At 46.0% G+C, this 19,075-nt stretch overlaps 1 protein-coding gene across 1 annotated transcript in view; it reads right to left on the bottom strand.

Annotated features, from left to right (window-relative positions):
• The window catches only part of DDB1 (damage-specific DNA binding protein 1, 127kDa), a 36,514-nt gene that overhangs the window by 2,935 nt on the left and 14,504 nt on the right, over positions 1–19,075 (bottom strand). The window contains exons 12-26 of the mRNA XM_011942733.1: positions 15,196–15,271; positions 14,989–15,097; positions 13,010–13,188; positions 12,747–12,910; positions 12,562–12,669; positions 12,199–12,406; positions 10,371–10,466; positions 10,166–10,277; positions 8,717–8,840; positions 8,213–8,377; positions 7,408–7,502; positions 1,959–2,129; positions 1,465–1,574; positions 1,001–1,170; positions 676–778 (exon numbers count right to left, since the gene is read on the bottom strand). Of these exons, the coding sequence (XP_011798123.1) occupies positions 676–778; positions 1,001–1,170; positions 1,465–1,574; positions 1,959–2,129; positions 7,408–7,502; positions 8,213–8,377; positions 8,717–8,840; positions 10,166–10,277; positions 10,371–10,466; positions 12,199–12,406; positions 12,562–12,669; positions 12,747–12,910; positions 13,010–13,188; positions 14,989–15,097; positions 15,196–15,271 (1,990 nt within the window). The remainder of the gene's footprint in view (positions 1–675; positions 779–1,000; positions 1,171–1,464; positions 1,575–1,958; positions 2,130–7,407; positions 7,503–8,212; positions 8,378–8,716; positions 8,841–10,165; positions 10,278–10,370; positions 10,467–12,198; positions 12,407–12,561; positions 12,670–12,746; positions 12,911–13,009; positions 13,189–14,988; positions 15,098–15,195; positions 15,272–19,075) is intronic.

Below are 19,075 nucleotides of genomic sequence, written 5' to 3'. Positions count from 1 at the left end.
AAAAAAAAAAAAGAAGAAAAGCAGCAGCTCCCTTGATGAATAAACTGAGACTCAGTGAGACAGGGCTGCCAAAAGTCTTGATAGTTAGCAAAAAACAATAAATCAGCCCATCAGCCCTCCTTGACTAGAGCCGGGCCAGAGTCACAGGCAGGAGCTCCTCCCACCTCCAGTGGGGGCAGGGAGAGCCCTTTACATCTCCTGTACTATACCAATTTGCAACAGCACTTGGATTCTGGGCGTCCCAGGGTGGCAGATTCTTGAGCTTCAGCGTTTTCCGCTTCTTCACCTTTCCCTTTCTTCTGGTAGTCTCTCTAGTCTCAGACACTGTTGCCCTCAACCAAATCCCTGAAAGGATGTGCTCCTGTGTTGTGATCTAAACTTACGTTTCACCTGCTACACCGAGGGCCAGAGGTGGACACATTTCAGGAATATAAATGTACATTTCCAAGATGGACCAGAGGAAGCTGAGAGGTAAGTACTTTGGGAGTCAATATACTGTTCTTTTGTGTATGTTTGAAATTTTCCACATGAAAAAGTCAAAAACAAAACAAAACAAAAAACCTGTTCTGTATGGAACCTAACCAAGACATGTAGCAGCTTCCGGGTAATGTGACTCCATGTGCCACATAAGCCGGGACATGCTTCCCAGCAAGGGGATGGCTCTGGGAAGGATATAAGGAGTGCTCGATCTTCCCCACACTTTTGATGACTTTATTGAGTCGATTCTGCATGTCCAGCAGGAGGTTGTACCAGCTCTCTGACAGTGAGGTCACCAGCCCTGAAGAAGTGAAGGAGGCAGTGAGCTGCAGAGAGCTCAACCTCACAGCACGCATCCTCTACGTAAAGGGCAGCCCAGGCGAGCAGCTGGGGGAGGGCTAATGTGCTGCAGCCTCCTCTAGTAAACACCTAGGTCTTGTCCAGTTGCTCTCCCCAGTCCCTCAGAATGGTGGTATCAGGAAGGAGGCCTGTGTGGGGGTGTGCCCCATGGGGATAACCTTACCTATCATGCCGTTGACCGTGCCAAAGAGCACCGAGCCTTGTGTGGGGGTGGAAGTCTCACCCAGATTCTGCATTACCAGAGAGCCGTGGCAAAAGACATTGACAAACTCGCCCAGGTGGAAAAGACCAACCTCCTGGAGGTGCTGCCGCTCCTCGTCAGTGGTGGCAGCGCTGAAAGGTGGTGAGAAAGTCAGTTTCTGAACCTCCTGTTTCCACCACAGGCCCTGAGACAGGACCACGTGCAGTGGTCACGGTGCTGAACTTCCCTGGGGAGCTGACATACTCCACAGTAGGGGAGCCAGTCTAAAGAGGTGGATTTCTGTCACCTTTTATTCTCTCACAAGGAAAGTTCTATCTCTGTAAAGAGGAGCACCTGAACCTGACACAGAACCCAATGCTTCCATCCACCAGAGACCCGGGAGCTCCCAACCCTCCCCACCACTCCCAGAGCTGGCCACTACTCACCTGTCCTTTTGACACACAAACAAGTTAAAGGCATTTTCGGCCCCCAGAAAATTGTCATCATCCAAGATTTCCACAGCACTCATCCAGTTGGGATTAAAGTCTCGAGCAATCTTAAAACAGACAAGGTGAAACAAGAAAGCACAATCAGCAGTTTGCATGGAATCCAGTTCTGAGACTTGTGTTTCCTTTATTCAGGAGCAAGGCCCCACCCTGCAGAAGATGTAGCCCGGTGTTAAACAAGTGTCGCCCTAGAGGGATTCTCCCCCGACCTCTCTGCCAACGCAGCCCGTTTGACTGCCAACTGCCCAGAGATGGAGCCTTCTCAGAGTTCGAGTTGGGAGTCTCTAAAAATACTTAATCAATGTAGAATGTCTGCTCCACGGAAAACATTTCTGCCCCTAATACTGGGCTGGATTATCCTTCCCCACCAGAGACACTTGCAGGGGCCATGGCTCAAGAAAGAAGTCTGCTCCCATCCCCCCCACCAGCATCACCTCTTCAAAGTTTCCTTCCATGGGCTTGTAGGCGAGCAGCAGCACTGAGCGCATAAGGTCGCCCACCAGGATGAAGTCGCCCTTGGTCTTCAGGTAGAGGGCCATGATGTTGTTGTAGTGGTTGCACTCAGTGCGTAGCTCCTTCTCTGTTGTCCACTCATAGAGCCGCACCTGGGAAGGGCATTGTCTCTCTCAGTCAAAGGGGCCAGAGCACTCTCAGAACAACTGCCCCCCAACTCCTCAACCTTCCATCTACAGCACCACTTCTCAAAGTGCAATGCGGGACGGGAAACAGATTTATGAGGCACTGGGGTAAACATTTATTATTTCGCTATTATATATTTATGAAATATGAAAACACAATGAACACACCAAACTAGGAATACAAGACTTCCCAAGTTTTCCTTTACACAAAACAATGAGTCCATGTAAAGGAAACAGTAATGTGGGTAGCCAGGCTTGGTTGTGCACACCTGTAATCCCAGCAACTCGGGAGGCTGAGGCATAAGAATTGCATGAACCCAGGTTGCAGTGAGCTGAGATCGTGCCACTGCATCCAAGACTAGGTGACAAAGCGAGACTCTGTCTCAAAAAAAAAGAAAGAAAAGTCCAACAGAAAACACTGTCAAATAACTAAAGGAATCCACAGAACTTGATTCTATGGCCACCCTCTACCACCCCACAAGAGGGAAAAAGAAACTGTGCGGCCGGGCATGGTGGCTCACGCCTGTAATCCCAGCACTTTGGGAGGCCGAGATGGGCAGATCACAAGGTCAGGAGATGGAGACCATCCTGGCTAACGCAGTGAAACACCGTCTCTACTAAAAATACAAAAAACAAAAATTAGCCGGGCATGGTGGCGGGCGCCTGTAGTCCCAGCTACTCGGGAGGCTGAGGCATAAGAATTGCATGAACCCACGTTGCAGTGAGCTGAGATCATGCCACTGCATCCAAGACTAGGTGACAAAGCGAAAAAAAAAAGAAAGAAAGAAAGAAAGAAAAGTCCAACAGAAAACACTGTCAAATAACTAAAGGAACCCAAAGAACTTGATTCTATGGCCACCCTCTACCACCCCACAAGAGGGAAAAAGAAACTGTGCGGCCAGGCAGCGGCTCACGCCTGTAATCCCAGCACTTTGGGAGGCCAAGATGGGCAGATCATAAGGTCAGGAGACGGAGACCATCCTGGCTAACGTAGTGAAACACCATCTCTACTAAAAATACAAAAAAAAAAAATTATCTGGGCATGGTGGCGGGGGCCTGTAGTCCCAGCTACTCGGGAGGCTAAGGCAGGAGAATGGCGTGAACCCGGGAGCTTGTAGTGAGCCAAGATCGCACCACTGCACTCCAGCCTGAGGGACAGAGTGAGACTCCGTCTCAAAAAAAAAACATGCTTTTTTCTGTCTCCACCACAGTGCTTTTTCAATTACAATCACATCTCCAAAACAATGAAGATGCTTTATCATCAGTAGACAAATGGAGAGATACTTGGCATGGCACAGTGCTGAAGACGACAGACTCAACCCATCTGAACTGACAAGCCTTCCCTGGCACATCCTTCAGGATCCAGATAATCCCCATGGCCTCTGCACATCTAGAAACTCCTGAGTAGAACATATTAATTAAACCACAATTTCTCAAAAGTTGTCCAAAGAACCCTAGCAATACAGGAATATATTCCAAGAGTCATTTGTAATAATTACAATGGTTGGCCAGGCACAGTGGCTCACACCTGTAATCCCAGCACTTTGGGAGGCTGAGGCAGGCGGATCACGAGGTCAGGAGATCGAGACCATCCTCGCCAACATGGTGAAACCCCATCTCTACTAAAAATACAAAAATTAGCTGGGCATTGTGATGTGTGCCTGTAATCCCAGCTACTCAGGAGGCTGAGGCAGGAGAAATGCTTGAACCAGGGAGGTGGAGGTTGCAGTGAGCCAAGATTACACCACTGCACTCCAGCCTGGCGACAGAGCAAGACTCCATCTCATAAATACATACATACATACATACATACATATATATACACATACATACTATGGTTACCACACCTCTATCACAGGGTACAAGGTATCTCCAGAGTGCCCCCTCTTCAGGTAAGCCCACCCTGCTGGGCCTCCACACCTCCAACAGGGAGAGTGAAGGTGGGGGGCCTCAGAGTTCCACATGTTCCTGCAAACACCTGCCACCACTCTCTCTCCACACTCTCAACCTCCCCATCGCCTTGGAGAGAGTCAAGACCAAGGCCAGACACCGCCAGAAGCCCAAGACTCCCATTCTCTTCCCAAAAGGTTGTAGATTTCCACTGTCCAACATGGTAGTCACTAGCTACACATGGCTATGAAACACTTGAAATGTGCCTAGTCCCTGCTGAGATGTGTTCTGACTGTAAAATACATACCAGATTTTTGAATTATTAGTATGAAAAACTAAAATATCTTGTGTTTTTATACAGATTACATGTGGAAATGCTAATATTTTAGATACCGGGTTAAATAAAATACCTTATTCATTTCACCTGATTCTTTGTGCATTTGTTAATGTGGCTACTAGAAAATTTAGAATGACATACATTACTCATATAATATTTCTATTGGCCAGCCACAGAATAGATATGTCCTCACCTGACCTCAATGCCACCCTCCACCCTCCTAATCCCTGTGCCCACTCACTGCTCCCTCTGGAACAGTCATTAATCATGGACAGCCTCTTCTCTGGGCAAACCCTTCACCTTCTCATTCTAACTGATATCCATGGCTCTTTCCTAAGGGCCTTGTGGCGCTCTTAACTTCTCTGTTTTCTCTTCCACTGTCCCTCGTAACACTGGAACAGGAGGTAGCACAGTCTCCCATGCTCCTTGTCTGCTCTTTCAGACTTGTCACTCCCTCCCTTGAAACACCAGTTTTGAGGCTCATACCACCAGACCACACAACCACCATCACCTACTAAAGCAGTCACCTGAATTCCCACCCCACCCATCACTCTCTCCCACACAACCTCCTATAAGTGTTGATGACTATAATATTCACAGAGAAGGTCCTTCTAATACCCTCACATCGCTTTTACCCCTTCTTTCCCACTTAGTCCATTCTTATGACCACCTCTTAAAGCCTGGCATTACAAGTAACCGCACTCTTCCTGAATCTTGTGTCCATCTTCTCAGATGCCCATAGTCCACCACCATAATCACATAGTAACTGTCTTGCAGATTCCAATGCCCTGACCCCTCTCCCCTTTCTCATGCTCATCCAACAAAACTCGACTTGGATAAAATTTTCATCTTCCACTACAGGTAAGAAAAACCAACCAACAGGATGACTGTTCTTTTAAATTCAAGACTACTAAGTGAAAGGGGGTTCCTAAACCTCTCAGGAATCACGCATTTTCCTACTCCATTCACTCTTCTGGTCCTAAAACAATGAATTCATCCTTTTTCCACTCTACTCAAATTGCCAATACCTCCTTCCCATCTTCTCTCTCAGCAATTTTACAGAGAACAGAGACACAGTCAAAAGGGCATTTTCATGAACTTCCATGTCTGTTCCCTTCTCTGCCACTGGGTTTGAGAACCCACCTCCTTTTGCCTGGCCAAGAACAATGGCTCTCTTTCTAACATCAGTCTCATCAGCATAGAAAATATGCGGCAGTGTTTCCCAGCTTGAAAACTTAAAAACAGAAAATTGTTATCCTGAAATTTCCCTGTCCACATCACTCTCTCCTTTACTGCAAAACTCCCTGAGGGGTTTTCTGTACCAGCCTCCTTTCCTCCTACTCTCCGTTGAGCCAACTGCAATCAGGTTTCTAGCCCCACCACTCAACCAAGAGTTCTGATCAAGTTTACCACTGACTTCCATGTTACTAATCTTTATGTTACCTGACCTGCCGGCAACACTTGCAGTTTACCAATTCCCTCCTGCTTCAAATACTTTTTCTCCATGGCTTCCAAAACACTATTCTCTCGGTTCTTCTCTTACTTCACAAGTCACCCTTTGTTTGGCTAGATCTTCACCCTGTCTTTGAAATACTGGAGAGCTCCAGGGCTATCTTCAGATCCTATCTCTACGGGCTCTCAGCAGATAGTCTGGTGATGTCAACTAGACTTTTAGCTTTAACTGCCATGCTAGTATCTCCAGTATACCACTTCCCTGGATTCCATACCTCTCTCATTGTTATCTAGTGAACATCTCCACTTAGATAACCACTGAAACTGAGTTATATCCAGAACCTCTGGTTTCCACTCCAAACCTGCTGCACTATCTTTCCATCAGTAAATGGCAAAGCCAAATCCCCTGACACTTTATTCCTCTGCCTCTCACATCTCATCCTCAATCTATCAAAGTCCTTCAATCCTACCCTCATAATATAAGCAGAATGTGACTACTCTTCTTCATCTCCTCCATCATCGCCTGGTCCCAGCAACCACCGACCACATCTAGATTACTACAAGAGCCTCCCCTAACTGACCTCTTCTACCACTGCTTCTACCCCTGCTCCCCTATAGCCTTTCCAGAGAAGCAACATTATCTTTTAAAACACAAGTTCAATCATGTTCAAACCCTTGCTCAAACCCTCCAGAGGTTGCCATCACGCTCTGAATAAAACACTGACATGCCTACCAGGCTCTTCACGCTCTGGCCCCTGGCTGTCCATTGGACTCATCTCTCACCAGACCATCAGCTCAGTCCCCGCAGACACCAGGCCCGCCCACTCTCGCCTGTGACCTACCACCCCTTGCACTTGTCTTCCCCAAGCACAGGTAGGGTTCTTACCTCCCTTCATTTTGGAATCTGCTCAAATGCCACTGTGTATCCACGAGACCCTCCCGACCATGTGATATGAAACAGCAAACCCCACTTTCTAGGTTCATCCCAGCATTCCTCCAGTCCTGTGCCCCTTTTATTTCTCACCATTTCATGTACTATATACTTTATTTGCTCAGAAACTCCAAAAGGGCAGCTCACTGTCCATTTTGTTTGCTGCTATCTCCCTACTCCAAAACATCAAGTTGTCCATTTTCGATATACAAAATTTTTGTCAATTATACCTCAACAAAGACGGAAAAAAACTTTTTAGCAAGGGAGGTAGGGTCATGGCAAAAGCAGTGGAATATTTCAAAGGACTAGCTTTCAGGGATGCACTCAGGATATTCTGATTTGGCTCATTTTCTTTTGGCATGGAACACCCTACATGCAGGGACCACAGGTCTCACTCGTTTCTCAAGTCCCACAGCACTCAGGATCTAAAACACCTGGGGGTTCATGTAACCTAGTTCAACACCTGGTTCAACCTCAGTTTCCCAGATTCTCAACTCAGAGCTCTATCTTCCACACCCACCACTTTGTTCTCCTTCAAATCTGACACACACGAGGCACCAGACAACCTAAGAGAGACACATTCTGCAGACAATGATGGGCAGCCTAAAGTAAGTATCAAGTGGTCCAGGCCTCACCGTGCTATTGATGCTGGCTAACAGCTTCCCGTTAAATTCCACCATAGAGTACACGGCCCCTTTCACTTCCTTTTCAGCCACAGTCTGTAGTTTTCCTGGGGGTGGAAAAAATATGTTTGAGTCTCTCTATGAGCCCATACTTCACCTTGTCAAAACAATCCTTTGGTGGCCCCTCTGGTACTAGTTCTTGCCCCACAAAGCCACTCATCTGAAAAAACAACACAGACTCAGTATCTACTGGAGTTAACCACCACCTGAAGTATGAGCCCCAAGATAAAGTGCAGACAAATACACTTGGCATCTAGGATCTGCCCCCCGCCCTGAAACTCTAGATCTCTCTCTCAAGATGGAAACCAAATCCCATTTCAGCTATCTGAGATTTCCGGGCTGATAGTCTTTAGAGCCCTCTTGGGTGGGAGTAATGAGAAAAGATATTAAAAGATAAACACAGTACTAAAGCTGGAAAGAGCACCTAAATGCCTGAGCAACCAAGTGGAAAACAAATATAGGATTCTTAATTTTTATACCTGTTGTCACTAGATTCCCTTACCCATCATTCACTTCTCCCACCCCTCCTTTCGTTCTTTTGGCCTTTCAAAGAGTAGCAAAGAAAGAAATGCAAGCTAAATTTTACTGTGTACTGTTCACATGCTTCAAAATTCAATCAAATAAAGAAGAGAACCGCTCTTTACAGCAATGAACCCAACTTCTACTGCTTAACTGAGGCTCTCTGAAACCTCACAATGGCCTACTGACTTTCTCAGCATTTCACATCCCTCAGAAACCGGAGACTGCGCCCCCTTACCATCCGAATACTGAAAGACCACAATGCGACCCTGCTTGGGCTCTGCCTCTTCAGGATACACCATTGCTGTGCCCACAATGAAGTAAGTGTTGGGGTCTTTGCCCAGCTTGCAGGAGACCAGGCTGAGGGCATATTCATTTTGCAGAAACTGGTGAGCATGAAGCACTAAATAGAGAGTAGAGAGATGACTATGTGACGATAGGTTATCCATATCTGCACACACACGTAATCATGTATTTCTGTGAGGCCTGCGGCTTAGTCAGTGACAAAGCGTGTGCCACCTGCTGTCCCTGTCTCATCAGATTATCCGTCCCCCACCAGCCTAAGCTAAGGAGAAGATGCCCAAGCCTCCAAACTCACTGCCATCTCAAAGAGCTCCCACCCCTCCTTTCTGCTCCTCCTGGGATAGTCTGCCACATCTGTCAGGCTTTGTAGGTAACAGAGCCCAGAAGAGCTGGATTAGGGAGGGCACAGATAAAAATTATCGAAAGAGCTCATGTGCACCTTCAAAGGTGTGTTGGTCAATGATAAGTAGGTTGTGCACCTCCACCTCTTCTCCAAAGGAGGTCTCATGAGGAGCAGTGCTGCTGGAGAACAGCTTGCTGGAGCTGACACTGCTGGAAAGAGCCTGCAAACAGACAGAATGCACATCATCCTTCTCAAACGCAGAAGAGGCGCTGAGACATCATTGTGAGGGGACTCGTCAGATCAGGACAGAGGCTGCAGCTAGCCAAGAACTCCGATGGCTGGCAGCTCAAGGTGTCTGAGGAGAATGTTTCAGAGGAAACATGTAGTTGAAACATCAATCCAAAACACAGTAAAACTCTAAGGGTCATTAAAGACAAAGCGGTGATGCTGCAAGTCAATCAAACACAGCTAAAAAGGAACTTAGGTGACCTAATAAAGGGACAGACTCCACTACCCTCAATGGGAAGAGGAGCGGAGCACTTCAAATAAAAACAGAAGCCATGAAGACTTCAACTCTGGACTACAGAGGGAGGTCCTATCGCAGATGTATGGAAACAAGAAAGGCAGAGAATACATGGAAGAAAATGACCAGCTGGTATCTCCACTGAGCCTAGTATGTGTACCTCCAGACTGTCCTGTTACCTGCCTCATTCTGCAGGTAAGAAAACTGAAGTTTAGGCTTTCCCAAGGTCACACAGCTAGCAATAAACCTGGAAGCCAGGCCACGCACAGTGGCTCACGCTTGTAATTCCAGCACTTTGGGAGGCCGAGGCAGGTGGATCACGAGGTCAAAAGTTTGAGACCAAGCTGGCCAACACAGTGAAACCCCATCTCTACTAAAAACACAAAAATTAGCTGGGCATGGTGGCACACGCCTGTAATCCCGGCTACTTGGGAGGCTGGGGCAGGAGAATCGCTTGAACCTGGGAGGTAGAGGTTGCAGTGAGCCAAGATCGCGCCACTGCACTCCAGCCTGGGCGACAGGGTGAGACTCCGTCTCAAAAAAATAAATAAAATAAAATACAATAAAATAAAAAGATAAAAATAAAATAAAATAAATAAAATTTAAAAAATAAAATAAAATAAACCTAGTTGGCACTTTTGAAAAGCTGGTTTCTGTCTTTAAAAAAGAAAAAAAAGAAAAACAAACCTGGAAGTCCGTTCTGTCGGACTCCAAACCCCATGCTCCTCGCCTATTCTACTACTCTGCCCTACAAAGGACCCAAACTGATGGTGACAGAAAAGGAATTATTCATGCTGCAAGGCCACCAAGTAGGAACTGTTTTTTATAAATACACTTTTATAGAAGTCAGCTATGCTCACCTGTTGCCTACAGCTGCTTTCAGGCTACGATGGCAAAGTTGAACAGTCAGTGGTAACTGAGACCACATTGCCTGCAACGCTGAAAGCCTTTATTACCTGGCCTTTACAGAAAGCTTGCTGGCCCCTGCTCTAATGTCATCTTTCTTTGTCCATTGCCCTTACCTGGGTGCTAGCGCTGGGCCTCAAGGCTGTTGTGCCCCCACTCGTGTCTTGGACTTCAATGCGGCTGGAGAGGACCCCGAAACACTGGGACACTTCCTGGTAGCAGATCTTCCTGCAGAACAAGTATGGAACAACAGTGTCACTTACAAAGTCAGAAGCGCCCTACACCAACTCCCATATCCCACTCTCCCACCCCGGGCCTCACCTTGGAGACTCATAGAGGGGAACTGTGCGAATGTGCAGCTTCTGGATCTCATCGATGGTGCCAATGGTGAGGGTGCTATTGTTGGCCAGTGCCAGGCTGGAAAGAAGGGTCTGGGTTTAGACTGAGGAGACTCAAGGAAGGCAAAGACTCTATGAGGCAACTCCACAGAGGAAGAAAAACAAGGCAGGGGCCAGGCACGATGGCTCACGCCTGTAATCCCAGCACTTTGGGAGGTAGAGACGGGTGGATCACGAGGTCAGGAGAACAAGACCATCCTGGCTAACACGGTGAAACCCTGTCTCTACTAAAAAAATACAAAAATTAGCTGGGTGCAGTGGTGGGCGCCTGTAGTCCCAGCTACACGGGAGGCTGAGGCAGCAGAATGGCGTGAACCTGGGAGGCAGAGCTTGCAGTGAGTGAAGATTGCGCCACTGCACTCCAGCCTGGGCGACAGAGAGAGACTCCGTCTCAAAAAAAAGAAAAAAAAAGAAAAACAAGGCAGGATTACACCAGCTTTGACTCCATGCTAAAACATCACCTGGAGAGACAGACAATTCTGATTCCTGGTCCCATCCACAAGATACTCTTATTTCACTGGTCTGGGTGAGCCTAGGCTGAGATTTTCAACAGCTTTCCATTTAACGATAATGTGTAACCAGTTAAAAAAATCACCGCTCCAGGAAAGTGACTTTCAAACTACTGCCTGTGTCAGAGTCAGCTGGAGGGCTTGTCAAAACAGTCTGCTGGGTCCCCTCCCAGAGTTTCTGATTCTGTGAGTCAGGATGGGGCCTGAGCATCTGCATTTCTTTTTCTTGCTTTCTTTCTTTTTTGAGAGAGAGTCTCAGCTCTGTTATCTAGGCTGGAGTGTGTAGCAGTGCAATCTAAGTAAGCTCACTGCAACCTCCACCTCCCAGTTTTTGTTTTTTTTTTTTTTTTTGAGACAGAGTATTGTTCTTGTGGCTGGAGTGCAATGGTGGGATCTCAGCTCACTGCAAACTCTGCTTCCTGGGTTCAAGCGCTTCTCCTGCCTCAACTCCTGAGTAGCTGGGATTACAGATGCCAGCCACCACACCCAGCTAACTTCTGTATTTTTAGTAGAGATGGGGTTTCGCCATGTTGGCCAGACTGGTCTCGAGCTCCTGTACCTCCGGTGATCCACCCACCGCAGCCTCCCAGAGCTGGGATTACTGGCGTGAGCCACAGCGCCCAGCAACCTCCCAGTTTCAAGGGAATCTCCTGCCTCAGCCTCCCAAGTAGCTGCGATTACAGCCATGTACCACCATGCCTAATTTTTGTATTTTTAGTAGAGATAAGGTTTCAACATCTTGGGCCAGGCTGGTCTCAAACTCCTGACTTCAAATGATCCTCCTGCCTCGGCCTCCCAAAGTGCCGGGATTACAGGCATGAGCCACCGTGCCCAGCCAGAGAATCTGTATTTCTAACAAGTTCCCAAGTAGTGCTGTAGCTGCTGGTTGGGGCCACCCTTTGAGAACTCCTGCTCTAGAGGGACACAAAATGATCTCTAAATTAGGGGTTATGAAACAATCATCTGAATCACCTGGTAAGTTTTCTGAAAATACAGATTCCAGAGCTCAACCTCAGACCTACTGAATCAGACTCTGAGGAGGATTCCAAAAACCCTGCAGTTTTAAAAAACTTCCCAGGTGTTTCTAGTGGGTAGCCAGATTTGAGAACCTCTGCACTATACCTCCCATCTCAGTTACTTATGACTTTGACACCAGAAAAAGGCTTTGAGGTAAGGGTTTGAGGAAAACATCATGATCCCCTCAATCAATAGCTTTCATTACATAAGGAAAAAGAGACTCACCTGTCAGGATAGCCATCTGAATTGAGGGGACACATGTAGTTCACTTCCTTGAGGTTGACATTTGAGAAGACCAATTTGTGGTTGCTGCTATAGATGACAGTGGGGCGGTCAGAGCAAGCAAAGACGTTGGTGGTAGAAAGAGAACGAAAAGTCCTCAATACGGTGGGCTGGGTGCCTAAAGTCACCTTCTTACGGTCACTCAACAGACCTACAGAGAGAATGACATCAGGAGAAAAGAAGAAAGAAAACAGGACAAATAGCTGGCCTGTGAAAGTTCAAAAGCAGAACCCTGGGACTAAGAATTCTGTGTAATTCTAAGACTCCAATTTTGAACGAGTCCCTCACTCAAAATACTACTCTCACCTGTCTCAATGTTGAGCCCAAAGTAGAAAAGCGCTCCATCTCCCAAGGCACAAAGGAGGTAGTGGCTACTCTCAAAGGTGGTCATCAGGATGGAGCGAGGAATGATCTCTGTGAGAAACGGGGACATTATGTTCTTGTTCCACATTTTGACTCTGTCCCAACCCAGGTCCCTAAATGACACATACCTCCACCCAGCATCTCCTTGTGCAGTAGTTCAAAAGAGGGCAACTTCAAGATACGAGCCGAGATATCCGTCCAGAGGCCAATGGCACAAAGAGGGGACAGTCCATTGCTGTCTCCTAATGGCGTGATGTCCAAGCAAGCCACTTCATGTTCCATCTCTGTGTGGCTGAACAAAGAAGAATATGGCAGAGGAAGGAATTCAAGGATCAAAGAAGTCCTAGAGAAAAGAGAAGGAAAGCAAGCAGACAGAAAAAAAACCACACACCTGATCTGCCGGAGCTCCTGAGGATGGATCTGCAGATAGTAGAGGGCCCTGCCCACAGCTACCACCACCTGGCTGCTGTTGCAGGAAGCCACACTGATGTTCTTGGCCTGAGGCTCCTTCCATTCACTGACCAGAGCTTTGGGTTCTTGAGAGACCAACCTCACCGATGCTGAAGTGATCTAGATAAAGAGCAGATGAGCAAATGTCTCCAAGCATCTGCCAGGGTCCACACAGGAGTGGAAATGTGGTAAATACAGCCCTAATAAAGCCCTACGAATAAGATACATGCAGCTTCTATTTCTTATTCCCCAAAGTCCTGCTAATGATTACAAAAGACGTCATTTTTGGATGAACGCCTGAAGAAGGCCAGCTTAAAAGTAGCTTACAGCTTCCAAACCTACAGCCAGTGGGGAAAAGGCCTATTTCATTCTAATTGAGGCTTACTTGGGTAATACAAACGGCATCCTGTGGGAAGATGTGAATACAGTAAGACCCTGTGACCACCAGTTTTTTGGCTTATTTTTTTTTTTGAGACAGAGTCTTGCTCTGTCGCCCAGGCTGGAGTGCAGTGGCGCAATCTCAGCTCACCACAACCTCCACCTCCCGGGTTCAAGCCATTCTCCTGCCTCATGCCTCATGCCTCAGCCTCCCGAGTAGCTGGGATTACAGGCGCATGCCACCACACCTGGCTAACTTTTGTATTTTGAGTATAGACGGGGTTTCACCATGTTGGCCAGGCTGATCCTGAACTCTTGACCTCATGATCCACCCACCTTGGCTTCACAAAGTGCTGGGATTACAAGCGTGAGCCACCATGCCTGGCTGTAACCACCAGTCTTAGCAGTTTTTCTCAACCTCCAAATCAGACCTCTAAAATATCTAAGTTCTTTACTGTGTATGAGCCAGTTAAATTATTTAAAGTTCCTTAATAAAGGTTACAAAATTGTATAGAAATATATTGTATAAATTTATCACTGAAATAAAACGGGAAGTAGATCGGTGACACTGTTTTCTATTCATTCTTCTTACCTAGCATGATTGAGTTTATATTTAAGGATGAAAGCTCTTTAATAATAGATAGGTGAGCTGGTGCCAGTCTTCAGGCCAATAGTTAGATAACACTGACAAAGCAATGACTCAGTATCTGGGCATGTCCCACACTTGGTTTGCAAACTGACAGAATTTCCCTCCAGTTTTACCAATCTACCACTGCCAGGTGGCTAAAAGGAAAATCGGGTGGGTAAAAAGATGGAGACAGTTCATTAATCCTTAGGCACTCCAGCGCCCTACCCACCAATGGCAAGATGGACTCTGACCACAGAGTCAAGAATAGCTCAAAAAGTTAGGAGAGAGTGCAAAAAGTTAAAGGGTGTCAGGGACACACCAAACTTCAAAAAATTGCTGAGGGTGGAAGGATGTCAGAAATGAGGTTCTCGTGGATAACAAATGCCAGAAGGCTATCTGTCCCCATATTGCAAATAGATTGAAAGTAAGGATCAGAATAGGGTAAGCTTCGGTTATAATTAACATGTGGAAAGAGTCAGTCATATTGGATGGTAGCATCATGATAAATTTTTTCTTTTTTTGTGCTTTTTGGTATTTTCCAATTTTTTAAATAAGGATGTATCACTATTTTAACAAAGCGAAAAAATTTGAGTGTCTCGGAAAATAAAGTTAGTGCTAAAACAGGATCCGAAACTATATTTTTATATTTATGTATACAACAATCCGAGTCTATAAAAGAATATGTAAATAAATACACATACATTTGCAGAAAAAAATAAAGCTAAAAGGAGCAACTCTAAGGTTAAGAGCTGTGATCTCTGAGTAGTGGGTTATCTATAATTTTTTTCCCCTAGAATTTTTACATTATTTTTGGAGCCATAAAAATTGGTTGTTTTAAAATCCAGTGGTGCTCTGTACTGCACTCTAGGTCAATTCAAGTACATGGTAACACCTGCCCCTTTCTCAGTTATCACCTGGATAAGCTGCTGATGAGCCACGTTGCCACAGAAGAAAGTCTGCTGATCATCCACGAAACCCATCAGTTCGGTTTCTTCTACCTCCTCTCCATTTAACATGAGAACTCTGCAGCAGAATGGAGGGCCTGGGTCAGCCTGGGACCAGCTTCCCCACCTCACAACCTTCTCACCAGCACCAACAACTGGGACTATACCCATCCTTACCTTGTCTGGCCCACAAAAGAGAGCACCAAAGTGTCATCAGTCTCACGATTAGGGTCAGACCGCAGTGGCCATAATCCTGGAACAAGGACCAAGGATTTAGTTGCATAGGACACACCAACACTTAGCGTGCATATCTACAGACAGGGCAGGCCAGGGGCAGTGGCTCATGCCTGTGATCTCAACACTTGAGAAGGCTGAGGCAGGAGAACTGCTTGGGACCAGGAGTTCTAGACCAGCCTGGGCAAAATGGAGAGACAGACCTTGTCTCTGCTAAAAATACAAAAGAACTTGCTAGGTGTGGTGGCACAAACCTGTAGTTTCAGCTACATGGGAGACTGAGGTAGGGGGGTTGCTTAAGACTAGGAGAAAGAGGCTGCGGCTATGATCATGTCATTGCACTCCAGCCTGGGTGACACAGCAAGATGCCGTCTCAAAAAAAAAAAAAAAAAAGGTATATATATGGATAGGGCAGCCTGACACCACTGGAAGAGCTGGAACTTGGAGCCCTGAGCTGAAACCCCCTCTCTGCTCCTTCTTGGTTTTAAGGCTCTAAAAACTTAGGGTTTTTTTTTTGGCCTTTTTTTTTTGTGAGAGAGTCTCGCTCTATCGCCCAGGCTGGAGTGCAGTGGCCTGATCTCGGCTCACTGCAAGCTCTGCCTCCCAGGTTCATGCCATTCTCCTGCCTCAGTCTCCCAAGTAGCTGGGACCACAGGTGCCCACCACCATGCCCAGCTAATTTTTTGTATTTTTAGTAGAGACAGGGTTTGGCTGTGTTAGCCAGGATGGTCTCAATCTCCTGACCTCGTGATCCGCCCTCCTCAGCCTCCCAAAGTGCTGGGATTACAGGTGTGAGCCACCGTGCCCGGCCAAAAGTTAGTTTTAAAGCTGTTTTGAGCCTATTTTAAATTTGAGATTGGATTATATACATTTCCATGACCCAAAGTCTAAATTTATTTTTTTATTTTTTATTTTTTTTGAGACACAGTCTTGCTCTGTCACCCAGGCATGGGTGCAGTGGCATGATCTCGGCTCACTACAACCTCTGCCTCCGGGTTCAAGCAATTCTCCTGCCTCAGCCTCCCGAGTAGCTGGGACTACAGGCGCGCATTACCACGCCCGGCTAATTTTTTCTGTTTTTAGTAAAGACAGGGTTTCACCATGTTAGCCAGGATGGTCTCGATCTCCTGACCTCATGATCCGCCGGCTCAGTCTCCCAAAGTACTAGGATTACAGGTGTGAGCCACTGCACCTGGCCTAAATATATTTTTTAAAAGTACACAGAAAAGTCTCATTTCCATACCTCCCTCCAACCCATTCCCCAAACAAGTAATCAATAAAAGCATCTTGTTTAGCCTTCTAGTAAAGAGACGGGGTGTGGGGGGATCTTACTATGTTGCTCCAGTCTGGCCTCCATCTCCGGGGCTCAAGTGATCCTCCCACCTCAGCCTCCTGAATAGTGAGGACTACAAGCCCACCACTCAACACCAAGCTTAATTTTTTTTTTAATTTAAGGAAATAAGAGTATTACAAGCAAATACAAATATAATATAGTTTATCAAGCACTATTCTGCACCTTGTTCTTTCGTTTAACAATATATGCTTAAAGCCCTTATCAGAACACAGTATTTGTGTAAATCATTTATCCATACAATTATTATTAAATTATGCAGATTAACAAATCCCTTCTCATGACATTTACACAGTATTTTGCTATAACATACGATGCCACAAGAAATAAGCTTGTATTTTTATGTCACTTTACACATATGAAGGTCAGGTGGAGGTTCAGAACTGGGACTACTAAGTAAACTGCTAAATGCTGTGTCTGATGTTGCCCAATTCCCGTCTATAGAGGATGCACAAGCATGTTTATTTTCTCACGCCCGACCAACATCACATGTGGTCACACTTCTGGATTTTGGTCAACTAGTAAGAGTTGTTTGGTGTTAATGTGCATTTCTCAGGACTGCTGCCTGTCCATTCATGTCCTTTGCTAGTCTGGGGACAGAAAATTTAGTGATCTTCCTATACATTTCTTATAAATTAGGAAGACTGGGCCTTTTGTCTACAAGATGAACTACAGAATATTTTTATCCAGTTTGTCATTTCTTCTGACTTAGCTAATAGTGTTTTGTTTTGCTTTTGCTATAAAGTGTTTTATCTTTATATAGTTGAATTTATCAATCTTTCTTTCTGGCTTCTGTACTTTGAGTCATAGTTATGGCTTCATTTTTTTACATTAAGCTTTTCATCCATTTAGATTCTAGCCAAGTGTACATTTGGCCGGCAGTAGGAACCCAAACTTGTCTTTTCCCAAATGACTATCAGTTATCCCAAAAACACCATTTATTAAGTCCCAACTTTAAGCTAGGCTCAGTGGCTCATGCCCGTCATTACAGCACTTTTTTTTTTTTCTTTTTTTTTTTGAGGCGGAGTCTCGCTCTGTCGCCCGGACTGGAGTGCAGTGGCCAGATCTCAGCTCACTGCAAGCTCCGCCTCCCGGGTTTACGCCATTCTCCTGCCTCAGCCTCCGGAGTAGCTGGGACTACAGGCGCCCGCCACCTCGCCCGGCTAGTTTTTGTATTTTTAGTAGAGACGGGGTTTCACCGTGTTAGCCAGGATGGTCTCGATCTCCTGACCTCGTGATCCGCCCGTCTCGGCCTCCCAAAGTGCTGGGATTACAGGCTTGAGCCACCGCGCCCGGCCATTACAGCACTTTACAAGGCCAAGGAGGGAGGATCGCTTGAGCCCAGGAGTTTGAGACCAGCCTGGGCAACATAGGGAGACCCTGTCTCTACCAAAAAAATAAGATTAGCCAGGCATGGTGGCACATGGTTGCAGTCCCAGCTACTGGGAGGCTGAGACAGGGAAGATCACTTGAGCCCAGGAGACTGAGGCTATAGTAAGCCGTGATCATGCCACTGTACTCCAGCCTGGGTGACAGAGTGAGACCCTATCTCAAAAAATGAATAAAAATAAAAATAAAAATTTTAAAAGTCCCAACTTTACTCACTGAACTGAGAAGCCACCACTATCATACATGGAATTTCCACATGTAATTGTCATTTCTGGAGTTCTGAATCTGCCCATTAGACTCTGCCTATTCATCAGCAATACTACACTTCTAATTATAGAGGCTTAATAGTACGTTTCAGTATCTGGTAGGGTTAACCTGTCTCACTGCTTTGTTTTTTTGAGATGGAGTCTCACTCTGCCGCCAGGCTGGAGTGCAGTGGCGTAATCTCGGCTCACTGCAACCTCCGCCTCCCGGGTTCAAATGATTCCCCTGCCTCAGCCTCCCGAGTAGCTGGGACTACAGGCACGCGCCACCACTCCCAGCTAATTTTTTGTATTTTAGTAGACACGGGGTTTCACCACGTTGGCCAGGATGGTCTCAATCTCCTGACCTTGCAATCTGCCCGCCTCGGCCTCCCAAAGTACTAGGATTACAGGCATGAGGCATCACGCCCTGCCTCTCACTTGCTCTTTTTAAAGTTTTCCTGGTTATGCCTGCTTCTTCCTTTTTCCATTTGGACTTGTCTAAGTCAAGGAAAAAATGTATACATATTGAGGTACATTATATATAAAGAGAGAACAACTTTATATTGATTTGCAGACCTTGGTGTGTCTTTTTCATTTGATCAACTTGTTCTTTTCATCCTTTAGGAGTATTTTTAAGTTTTCCTTGAATAGGTTTTGCACAATTTTGTTAAATGTAGTCCTTGGTACTTTATCATTTTCTTGTTATTGTAAATTGCCCCCTTTCCTCTACTATACTTTCTAATTGTGTTTACATGAAAGCTATTAATTTTAGTACATTACTTTTATATCCTGCTACCTTAGTGAATTTTTATTGTCTATAGTAGTTTTTTAGTTGATT

The sequence above is a fragment of the Colobus angolensis genome, unplaced genomic scaffold, assembly GCF_000951035.1.
Source record: "Colobus angolensis palliatus isolate OR3802 unplaced genomic scaffold, Cang.pa_1.0 Scaffold21, whole genome shotgun sequence".
Classification (NCBI taxonomy): Eukaryota; Metazoa; Chordata; class Mammalia; order Primates; family Cercopithecidae; genus Colobus; species Colobus angolensis.
The sequence above is the reverse complement of the archived record's forward strand: the minus strand, read 5'-3'. Positions and strand labels throughout refer to the sequence as shown.